Genomic DNA, 12,016 nt, shown 5'->3' with positions numbered 1-12,016 from the left:
GATCCAATCATCCACGAACCATTCTAATCTAACAGGACAAAAGGTATCTCACTCCTGTGGATTAGCCGATTAGGGGCACTGTTTATAGTAATCTTACAGTCTTAAAGAAAAGGTATAATATTGAAGATGCCAAGTATTATGTATCGGTAGACGCAAAAGGCATAAAATGAAAGATGAAGACAGATGTGTAGCAGCAGCAGCAGATGGCATTATCCACCTTCCACTGAACTCAACTCACTCAAATATTCATCTTCACTCCCCAAAGGTAGTGCGACCCATAAATTAAAAATTTAAGAGTTGAGGGCTGGCTATGGAAATACCTAAAAATTTGCTTCCCATTCCAAAGCCACAACCATGCCACGAGAAATTGCCACAAGGAAAAAAAAAAGACACCATTGATCAACAGCAAACCTATACATGCCAATATTGTCAGTGTACTAGCTCAAAAATCAGAAACTAAGCTTTTCCCTTTGGTCTCTTTCCTTTTCTTTTACTAAATTCCTAACCTTTTTTCCCTTTTTTCATGTGTTCCCTTTCCTATTAGGAAATGTTGCCACTCTTCTTTACGTGTCATGGGAGGACCGGTTTTCAGCAAAAAACCGAGGCCTTCCAACCCTTCCATTTCCATTTCCCCACCCACCCTATTTCCTCACAAATAACCTCCCTCCAAAATGAAAAAGAACTATGCCCTAGCATGACTGGCTCTCGATAGAACTTCTTGCCAACATGGAAGGATCAGAGACAACTTGACCAGTGACATCACCAATTACCTCTCCACCAGATTCTTGTGACGGGCTATTCAAATCCCCAGATGATGACCTACTCAAAATAGCCTCAGAATGAGAGTCTGCAGAATTCCTTTTACTAATATCTTTAGTGCTCTTCTCCTCATGGACCTCATCTAGTCCAATACTCTGGACACGGCTTGCCAACAAATTGTAACTGAGTACACTTGGGGACTGTGGACCTGCGCTAGTAACAAACTGACCATATGGGGGTAGTGGCCAATTCATCCACTCATTGCGCCTCCTTATTTTGTCACCCTACAAGAAAAGGGGAAGACAAATTTAAATACGTGAATAATGAAAGAACATTATTTAGCCGCTTTCTATGAATATAATTATGTACTTGGCAAAAAAAAAAACATAATGAATGCATAGAATATAATGAATGTTGTCATCACACTCTCAACCGTGGAATCCATACTGATTAAAAAATGTTCCTATTATGATGATCCGTCAGTACCCATGTATGAGCCTCATTCAAAGTTGCTAAAAGCAAAAATTTATTAAAAAATTACCAACATGGACCAATGTTGATGGCAAGGAAATTTCCAATAGCTAATATGTTAACAAAATCCTAGCTATATATATATATATATATATATATATATATAGACACACGCACACACACACACTAAAACACAGCAGTCTAGAAATTTTTTATTCCACGTCATTTTTAAAACAACCAATGAGATGTTCTCACTCTCCATAAAAAAAATTACCTAAAATCTCTCTTCTCTCTCTCTCATTCTCAATAGCCTAAATAATAGTCTCTAATAAAATTTCTCCTAAACTACCTCCCCCACTATCTCCACTTTCTCCATACTGATTAAAAAATGTTCCTAATATGATCCCTCAGTAACCATGTATAAGTCTCATATTCAAGGTTGCTAAAGCAAAAAATTATTCAAAAATATTATCGCATGGACCAATGTTGATGGCAAGGAAATTTCCAATAACTAATATGTTAACAAAATCCTAGCTATACACCACACACACACACACTAAAACTTAGCAGTCTAGAATTTTTTTATTCCATGTCATTTTTAAAACCAATGAGATGCTCTCACTCCATAAAAAATTACCTAAGATCTCTCTCTCACACGTTCTCAATAACATAAATAATAGCCTCTCCTAGAATTTCTCCTAAACTGCCTCCCCCACTATCTCCACTTTCTCCTAAATTATCTCTAATTTCTATATATCTCCTAAATTATCTCTAATTCCTAATTAATAGCCTTTCCTAAAATTTCTCCTAAACTACCTCCCCCACTATCTCCACTTTTTCCTAAACATCTTTAATTTCTATATATCTCCTAAATTAACTCTAATTCCTATTTATCCTCTCCGCCCACTTTTTACCTATATCTATCAAAAGAAAGTTTGAATTAAGAATTTTAAAAATTATTTAAATATTCTAACAAAACTATATTCATATTATTAATAATTTTATATTTTTACAGAATTCATCACGAAATTATGTACTAACAATATAAGTTATGATTTTTTGGATTATTCAATTTAAATGTTATTCGAAGTTACAAATAATAAAAAGTTAACATTAAAAATAAAATATTATTTAAATATTTCAATAACTAAATATCTTAAGTCACAAAATATTAAAAGTAGCTAAATAATTATATAAAAAATACTTAATATTATGTAATAATTTTAAAATAAATAAAATTCAAATAACGAAAATTTTAAATTATTCTATATATTATGTAAATATTTAAATAACTGAATATTTTAAATAAGAAATATTTAACATAACAAGATTTTAAATAGTTAAAATAAGGAAATTATGTAATAATTTTAAAAATTTTCTTCAAAGTAGAAAATTAATTATAGCATAATATTCAACTTAATAATAATTTAATATTTTAAAAAATTAATAATGAAATTACATAATAATAGTATAAGCTATAATTTTATGGATTATTAAATTCAATAAATAATTAATAGTTTAAAATTCAAATAATGATATTATTTAATTAACTAAAGAATATTGTAAATAACTAATTTCAGTTATATCAATTAATAGTTCTAGACAACTTTATAAAAAATAATATTTATTCATAATAATTTTAAAATCTCAATCTATATTTATCTATACTAAAATTAATATATATTATATTTGCAATAATTATTTATTTTTTGTGATAAGTATATCTTCAACAATTATGTATAAATTTATTTTTGTTTTGTTATTTTATAGATTTTTTTTTGGAAAAGGTAAGGTATTTTATAGAAAAATTTCAATAATTATTTGAGATTAAACTACTATTATTTAACTTTTAAATTTAATTTATTGTACTTATTGTAATTTTGTTATAATTTATTGATTAATATTTATTAGAAATTAAACTATTTATTTACTAATTTAATATATTTTTTAGTATTTATTCTATTTTGTAATTATTGTATTTTTATTATCAATATATTTTCAATAATTGTGTACTTTTTCTATAAATTTTCAATAATTATTGGCTTGGTTGTAGGCTGTTTGGCTAACCAAATCGACCTGGTTAGGTGGGGAGTTTGGTCACCTGAAACCAACTAGCCATCGGTGAAAATCGGCCAACTAAGGTTGTATTGGTTTGGGTTGGCTTTTTGTTTGGTTGTTCAATTCAAAAGATTTAAACTTAAAAAATTAAATTTAAATTTAAAAAATTTATAGTGGCATTATTAAAAAATAAATTTGTGAAATAAAATATTTTAGACAAAAAAATATGAGAATTTTCCCACTTTCCTATATTAAAAAATTTATATTAAAAATATAAAATATTAAATATCTAAGGTCAAGTTGTTCAATTTTGGTCAATTTACAAAAGGCCAAAGCAAAATTTATCCAACCTGGTCGGGTTAGGAAATTGTTGAACCAAAGCCAACCGAAAATACTAGAAAACTAACCAACTCGGGTCAAGTTGGTCGGATTGGTCGGTTTCATCAATTTGATAAACAACCATAACTGAAATTAATTATTGTTATTTTTGTATTGTAAAAAAAAATAGTATATAAGTATATAAGATATAAATAATTATTAATTATTTATAAAGTTAAAAATATAAAACAATTGTATATGCTTATGTGCTTCTATTGTTTAGCTTTCACTTAACAAACCCCATGCATCACGAGTCCCCACTAGTGTATATATATAAAATAGTTAACATGCAAGAAACTAAAACTGCAGCTACGTAATCCAACGAGATTGTATAACGGATCACATGGACCAATGTTTTCAAGATCAGCAAAACATGAGTCATGCATTTGGGGTTTGCTTTCACCAATATGATTCCAACATAGAATAATATGATCCAAAGTTCTAGAACAACCAAAACCAGTTCGCGAAAGCAGTAGGTGCTTGCAATTAAATATTTTTTTGGGACTTGCCATAGGCTGGAACGCCAAGGATTTTTACTAGTACTTCAGTAAGTTTATTCAAGATCTATGCACCGCACCCCTCCATTGTATGTTTATTATCTCATCAATAAAATTCCATACCAGCTAGGGGAAAGACATGCAAGAGAGCATCCTTTGTGGATAGGCCCTGCAGGGTTCCCAAGCCTGTTTTTATTAAAAAGAGAGTAATGCACACTCACGAAATAAAGTGACAGCCTCAAATGTGACCTTAGGTGCATCAATTGCAATGTGCAGCAAAAAATGTGAATGGTGATAAAAGGACACATAGCTGACATCGTTAACGTTGTTAAATAGGTACAAGTTGTGAGACATGAATTAATGAAAAGCAAGTAGACCATGTGATGTCTTTTAACATGACTGATTTAACATCAACAAATACTAGTGAACGCACCATAGTTGGACTCTTTTAAGTATATGCAGGAACATACCTGAACTTCCACAACAGTTGAACTGCGTACTGCTTCCAGTATAAATGGGATATTATTTGTCAGCTGCTTAACCTGCAAAGCAAAACGATGGAGCAAATTATAACCCTGCATATTAGCATCAGAACCTTGCTAACATACTAAGATGGAGTTAAAAAGAACACCTGTTGAAAAGAGTTGATATTATAGAAAATTGACCATGTATTAAATAAAGCTCCACATATTCTACTAGTTGAATGGACAAATAAAGCAGACAATCGTTGTGCAAAAATGGACAAAATACCTAGAAATCAGGCATAGATTTTCAAATAGCAATTTTTTGGTGCATACATGCAATGAACTAAGACAATTTCCAAAGAAATATAATAATCTTATATGTATGCATTCGTCAACCATAAAGGGTAAATGCCTAATCCAAACAACAAAAATAGAATAACCAAGGGAGCAAAATCTAGTCTTCAAGGGTAGTCAGATAGATGATAACAAATTAGAGGATAAAACAATATTGAAGAAACACAAAAAAACTAAATACAATCTAATATTAATAACGTTACCACTACCATTAAACTCCTAAATAGCCATACATGTGGAAATGAAACACTTCCTGGTAATATAAATAAAACAGATAGATCGCAATCAGAAAATACATTACATAACCCGGATTACCGTTAGGAATAATGAAATTTCTAAATATTCAACAAGGGCACTATCAACCCATGAAGAATGTATGATATCCATGCATAATAAACAAAATATTCCAGCTCAGAATCCAAGATAAAATCTGGGGCTGGATGTATGTGCATGGCATTATAAGATGGATAAAAGCATGGAAATTTTTGGACAGCTGGGAGAAAAATCACCACTCCTATTCCAAATAGAATAATCAGACAGAATTGAGAATAGAGAATTGACACAATAAAAAATTTTGAAAGGAAAAATATGAAAATTGAATTGGAAAAGATTGTTAAAAGATATGAAATTCCCTAAAAACATAGAAATCCAGGTGAAAATGGAAAATGGGGAATGGCAGTTGTGGCACTACAAGATTTTTCAGTCTCGTAAATGGGAAGAAAAGGAAGACCCTAATCCTGAAGCTAAAAGATAACAGGAAGAACAACAGGAAGAACATTTTTGTTCCACCAAGGTGGATGTCTAGCCACCTAGAAAGGTATCTTTTTTAAACAAGTAATGGCATTCAGCCTAGATGCCCCACTAAGGGTACCTTGTTGTCAAGGTGATGCCTTGTCAACTATGATTTAATAATAACTACAAGTAAGAACTAAAATTCTGGATCAAAGTAATCAACCTCATGCCCCCTTCCAAACCATACCTGCAGATTTTATAAATCACAACAACACTAAGGAAGAATAACCAAACTAGGGCTGGAAAAACACTCCTGACTTCTTACAATGGATGATGAATAGAAAAAAAAAATAATAACTAGACTAACAAGAGAATTTTCATCAAGTAATATTGTGAACCAAGAACCTCACCATACATGCCCTCAAACTCAGGATACAACAGAATCCATTACAGAAGCATGGAGCATATATCTGCCACCACTTTCCTATCTTGGAGCATATATCAGCCAGCAAAAGTTAAACTAGGCAAAAATGACATCTTTAAAATCGGAGCACAGATTGTTAAAGCCTTCCATTCTGTAAAGGAAGGCCGTCTATAGAGGAGAATTGATGCTAAATTTTTAAATATGTCCAAAACTTGCAAGAAATTTCAACATGAGGCCAAGGTACATCAGGAAAAAAATGTCAGCAGAAATATCATATGTTGTTCTCTTTTAAGCTATTCTGGTTGTTTCCATTTTAAAAGATCCCTCACTCTGACAAGGATAGGGCTTCCTTGTTTTTCTGGGCAGTAAGTTCAGACAACTAGGTGCAACTAGGTGCACAGGCAAGGCACATTTTAGGGTCTTTGCCTCACCTAGGCCCAGGCACAGCCCCTTTGAAGTTTGAATAGGCAGATGCCTAGTATGCCTAGGTGTGCACCTGGTGCACTTTGTGCCTCAGCTCAGGCACACACCTTTGTTAATTCTTGTGCTTTTTTGTTTTTTTGAAGCACAGTGGCTACACCAAGGGCTCCACTCCTAGACCCCCGACCGAGCCCCTTGAGGTCCTCAAGTACACTGAGAGAGAGAGGTGGTGTATCATGTTAGTGCTCACTCTAACAGTTATAAACATAAGTGCTAGGGGCGTACCTAAGGATACTGCCCTCAAAACGACTGCTAAAAACATACTCAAGGATGCTGGCCTCAATAACCAGAGCACTTAATCGCATATGGTGGTGTTGGCGGCTTTGTTGAGGTTACTGGAAGAGTTGGTTGGGGAGCTGGTGCAGGTGGTGGGTTCGGTGGAGATGGCAAGCTTGGTGGACTTGGTGGAGTTGGTGGGCTCGATGGCACTGGCGTACTTGGTGGAGTCGAGGGTCTAGGTGGAGCCAATGGACTTGCTAGGCTCTGAGGTGCAGATGGTGTTGGGCTGTTGGTGGGGTAGCCAGTGTACTACCCATTGGTGGCTTGGGTGGCATTGGCGGTGCTGGTGGAGTTATTGGTGGTGGTCTTCTTCCACATCCTTCTTGACTGATCAACACAATTTTACATGTCCAGGTTTTCTTGGCTTGCCTTTCAGTTTTAGAGTTGCTTTGATTTCAATAGTTAGGTTAGTTAGGTGTAAGAGACTGTAAGTGTGGGTTCGCTTACTTGACTACTTTATTTTGATTCTACTCTTTCCCTTTTTGATTTGTTGTAGGGTCTCTTTTTCATGTGATTTTCTATTTTTCTTTTCAATTGAGGCAAGCCCAAACAAATAAATATTAGGGGATTCTTGAAGTTGAGTGAGTGAGTGAGTGAAGCAAATGAATTAACATGGATTTGTTTGTGTGGGCTTGCCTCAAAGGGCTTGGTACAAAAGGCAGCTCGGAGAATTAGGAATGAAATATATTTAACATCATATTATCTATTTGAAATGGTGCAATTAGGAAATAAATAAATCAATTGAAAGTTTGACATACTTGAATATGTTTTATATGCTATATATATTTGATTTTATTGTTTGCATTTTCACCTTGAATATTTTTATATGTTATGGTTATGTATTTTAATTTGAGCTAATAAAATTTTTAAAATGTTTAGTTTAGAAATAAAGTGTATTTTTAACTAATCTTATTTTAATTTTTTTAATTAATTTTGAATTTTTTTCATTTTTTTGCAATTTTTAACATAATTTTTTATTTTTTTAAATTTTTTGCGCCTTGCTTCAAAAAGCCAAGTGCCTCGCCCTGTGCCTTTAACCTCAAGCACAAAATGCCCTTTGTGCTTTTTTTGTGCCTTGTGCCTTTAAAACTGATATTTTCAAAAAATAATTCTTTGCACACAAGCATTTTACATGCTTTTCCAGCATAGAATTAAGGTTAACCACATATTTGTTTGTAGGTAGGATGTGAGTGCTTCAAGGTTCCTACCTGCCTGTTCAAACTAGTTTCAACTTTCAAGTTTCAACATGGAATTCTAGGTAATCAATACTGAAAGGAAATTTTTTCTACACAGGTTCAATTTTCTTGTATTGGAGGGATATCCTATTCAGCAATGGTCGATTTCCAAGCACCCTTTCTTGATAGGCTAACCCTTTCTACTAACCCATTTGCATTATATTTTCATTTGCTATGTTACAATCAGTTCCCCTGTGGAACCACCCATCAGCTATTTGTTATTTGTCCCTTGTGAGTTGTGATGCCAAAGTATCAGCCATTCTGTTGAAAGATTTATAAAATGAGAATTTTATAATATAAAGAAGTAACTTTACGCTAGTTCGCTAGTTTTATATATCTAAAAGATAAAAAATCTTTTAAATATATGAATTTCATTACTTTCAAAAATAATACTACTATAATAAGCATTTAATAGAGTAATTTCATATCAATTAGCAACTAAAGAAGGTTATTAACTCTATATGGTAAAAATTCAAGATGGAAAGTAAAATAGAAAAAAGGATGCAGTTGCTGTTTTATATTGAAGAGAGAAGGGGGGATTTAAAAAAAAAACATCTATACTTCTATTATTTCTTTCTTTTTCTCTCCTCAAAACCTTTTGATCTTTTATATTTCAAATAGGAAAACATTAGAATAAAGTATAAATGATATATAGTATATAATAGAATGTATTCACACACATTAATAAGATGCATCAATATAAATGATACTATAATAAGGTGACCACTTGCTATTTTTGTTGCCTAGGTAAGTACCTGGGTGACGCCTTGACAACTATGCCAACCAATCTACCTTATTAACTAATTTTATGACAAATACTTCTGGTTTATTTCTGTCTCCTATTTCATTGCCCATTTCGCATTCATGATTCACCCATCTCACAACCCACCACCAGTTTGATTTGAGTGAACGGATAGGCCTATTTTTGAAATTGTCGTTCAAAGGATGGAGTTGAAGGGGCATCATAGTATCTTGCAAACACTGTTAATTTTCTAATGGAAAAATGTTTGACAGGGGATCTCTTGAGGTATCAACAAGTTAGGGTAAATCCAGGAGAAAGTCACAAAAGCAGAGGAGTGTTTCAGATAATAACCCTTTTTTGGGTGGAGAGAAGAACTACATTTGAAAAAGGGTTTCCCAAATCTACAGAGGGATTCCACATGCATCAGAATAATGGAAAAAATAACTCCCAAATTCCAAAAAGGAACGGATTAGAGACATTGGAAAATACTAAAAGGTGCTAATCTTTACATGTATGACTTCATAACAAAAGGCCCTAATTTTGGGTTTTGTTCTTTACATGAAACACACATATGAGAAATATATAATTTGGACCTTCTCTTGTGAAAATACTCATTGGTGTTGGCATTGCATGCTTTGATTTTGTAAAGTTGTCTGATCAGGTCAGATAGGTTTTCAAACAAGAACATTAGATACAATGGCATTGCTCCATTGCATTTGCATGCTTTGAGGGTAAAGGACTCGGAGAAAGAGAGGTGGAGGAAGGAGGAAGAAAAAGACGATTACAGCAATGATAGATAAGAAATTGGTATTCCTAGATTCACAATAAAAATGAAGCAATATCATCTTCACTAGATTGATCACAAATAACTAAGAAAGCACCCACTCAACAAGCAAGCAAGCAAAAATAAAAGAAAGAAACTCACTCGATTGAAGCTGGAAATCAACGAGACAGGTACCCAACCCTGTTCGTCCATGTTCTGCCGCAAGAAGATATCTTTACATAAATTCTCAGGACTGCAAAAAATGAAACATAAATAGCCAAGTATTGCATGAGCTACTAGGTTCCCAAAAAAAAACTAGATATCAATTAATGAATATTTAAGCATTTGGAATGCATCAACCAAGAAAGATACCTGAAATAATAATCTATCTGTCTCACCAGCATTGCACACAATTGAGGATCCAGGGTAGGAAAAAACATAGGAGGTGGTGTATGATGAATAAATGGCACACCCCTGAAGGGTTCCGGTGGAGGAGCGGAAACATAATATACTGGTGATGTCACATCTGAAATGAAAGAAAATATTAGTGCATACCCACCACATTTGGAAACATAACAACTGACCAAAAATATAACTTACCAGGGAAACCCATAGGGTTCCCAAATGGGCGCACAGGCGGAGGGCCAATAAATGGTGTAGAATTAGGTGGCGGAGGCCTTATGAAGCCCCTTGGAACCATTCTCTGTTGCTGCATATGGACATCTCTACCGTTAAAGCCCCGATGAGAATTCCATTCATGGTTCCCTCGATCTTGATCACGTCTGCTCCCATAATTGTTATGGTGGGTACCATCACTACGAGGATGGGACCCACCATTGCCCCTCCGGAACGAATTACGCTGTTGAGGGTGATCGTTGCCAATGTGGGATTGTGAAACAAATCCTCCCCTCTGTCCAGTTTCCCAGTTGTTGCTCTTGTGCGAAGGATCTCGTGGAGTGGATTCCAGAACCACCTGAGGAGGCTTTCCGGACTTGTTGTTCTGAGGCATTTCCATAGCTGGAGCTGGCGGTGGTGGTGGCGGCTGACTGAAATTGCCATTTGCGGATTCGCCCCCACCACCACCACGCTTCATGGATTTCTGGCGTGTGGAGAATACATGGTTTGGGGTTGAATTAGTGGTTGCATTATTAGTAGATTCTTTTTGTTGAGAAGATGTAACAATAGGACCCTAAAAGTAACAGAAAGAAATTCAAAGACATGCATGCGGATGTAATAACCTTTGAACAAAAAACAGTAACAACAAACCATATCAAATACACCTACGTGCATATATACATAAACTTAAAAAGAGACAAAAGTGAGAATCGAACCTGAGGAATTGAGACGGATCCATCAGATAGACCTTTCAAAGAATCAGTTGATGACTTCGGCAAGGCCTTAGTGGACTCGGAGAGTGCGGGCCAAGAGACAGCCCCCATGACCGGGCCAAGCTCGACAGCCCCATTCGAAAGCTTGTTCCAAGCCTGCCTCTTTGCCCGCGCGACATTGCTCATTCCAGCATCGTTCTCCGACGGACTGTCCGCTACAGAATTTTCTGATGATGACACTTTCACAGTAGTGCAATCAGAATCGAGGATTTGCTCTTGAGTTGCAATCATTGGTGATGATGGCGAAGAAGGAGAAGCGGTGACCGCTTCAGAATCCCCTCGAACCACATGAGCCCAAGGAGACGATAGATTCCTCCTACGTAATTGGGGAGTGTTGAAAACGTCACCAGAAAATCCAGAGGAACGAGGGGACAGATTATTGGAAGTTGCATCAGCAGTGGTAGCCATGAAAACTAGGGTTTTTTTTAGTTTTCAAATGTTGGATTGAACGGTGTGTTATCGACGAAATCGATCAAAAAAATGGAATATAATTTAGAAAAAAAAAACGAAAATTGGAGAGAGTGAGCAGGTGAAGATCAAGAGGGTTAGGGTTTCTATCAAAATTACATGTTGTTCCAAAGATTAATTAACGGATCTAGAAAGATCCGATCTGACGCGAGCAGGGAGACGAACAATCTCTCTGCCTTTCTTTTTTTCCCCTCTTTCTTGCCTTGCTCATTGGACTGGAAACCCAGGTTTTGGTTATGAAATCCTAATTTCACGAAAATGCCCTTCCTCTTTTATCAAGCCACCCATCTTTTATGGTGCCCACGGTTCGGTCCTTTTTTTCAAACTGAATCGGTGGTACCGATTTTTGGAAAACCGACCGATCGGTTCGGTTCATGGATTTTTCAATTTTCATAATATTATATATAATAAATATAAAATATATTATATTATAAAAAGATTAAAAATACATAAAAAAATCATATTATAAATAATATATATTTATAATGGATTCGACTATAATACCAGAAAGATATAATATTCGA

The 12,016-nt window shown here is 34.5% G+C and overlaps 1 protein-coding gene across 2 annotated transcripts; it reads right to left on the bottom strand.

Annotated features, from left to right (window-relative positions):
- Nucleotides 1–367: 367 nt before the first annotated feature.
- Nucleotides 368–11,757, bottom strand: LOC148849907 (la-related protein 1C-like). 2 transcript variants are annotated; one of them, XM_088945246.1, is made up of 6 exons: nucleotides 10,968–11,757; nucleotides 10,237–10,825; nucleotides 10,009–10,162; nucleotides 9,799–9,889; nucleotides 4,634–4,705; nucleotides 368–1,043 (listed from the first exon to the last, which is right to left on the bottom strand). In XM_088945246.1, exons 1-6 carry the CDS (start codon nucleotides 11,430–11,432, stop codon nucleotides 690–692), a joined length of 1,725 nt encoding a protein of 574 aa, XP_088801372.1. In that variant the 5' UTR covers nucleotides 11,433–11,757; the 3' UTR covers nucleotides 368–689. The 2 variants fall into 2 exon arrangements, with proteins under 2 accessions (XP_088801372.1, XP_088801373.1); XM_088945247.1 differs by having other exon boundaries at nucleotides 10,237–10,735; nucleotides 10,968–11,738.
- Nucleotides 11,758–12,016: the final 259 nt, after the last annotated feature.

This window comes from Nelumbo lutea, chromosome 5, assembly GCF_056320005.1.
Source record: "Nelumbo lutea isolate HS-2025 chromosome 5, American lotus-T2T, whole genome shotgun sequence".
NCBI classification, from domain to species: domain Eukaryota; kingdom Viridiplantae; phylum Streptophyta; class Magnoliopsida; order Proteales; family Nelumbonaceae; genus Nelumbo; species Nelumbo lutea.
The sequence above is the reverse complement of the archived record's forward strand: the minus strand, read 5'-3'. Positions and strand labels throughout refer to the sequence as shown.

What these genes read in the sequence shown, in the direction of transcription:
- LOC148849907 (XM_088945246.1), bottom strand. Translation starts at nt 11,432, where the DNA reads ATGGCTACCACTGCTGATGCAACTTCCAATAATCTGTCCCCTCGTTCC. An exon ending in CAGATAGATTATTATTTCAG is followed by an intron (nt 9,890 to 10,008) that starts GTATCTTTCTTG and finishes CATTTTTTGCAG; the next exon opens with TCCTGAGAATTTATGTAAAG. An exon ending in CAACTGTTGTGGAAGTTCAG is followed by an intron (nt 1,044 to 4,633) that starts GTATGTTCCTGC and finishes CTTTTCTTGTAG; the next exon opens with GGTGACAAAATAAGGAGGCG.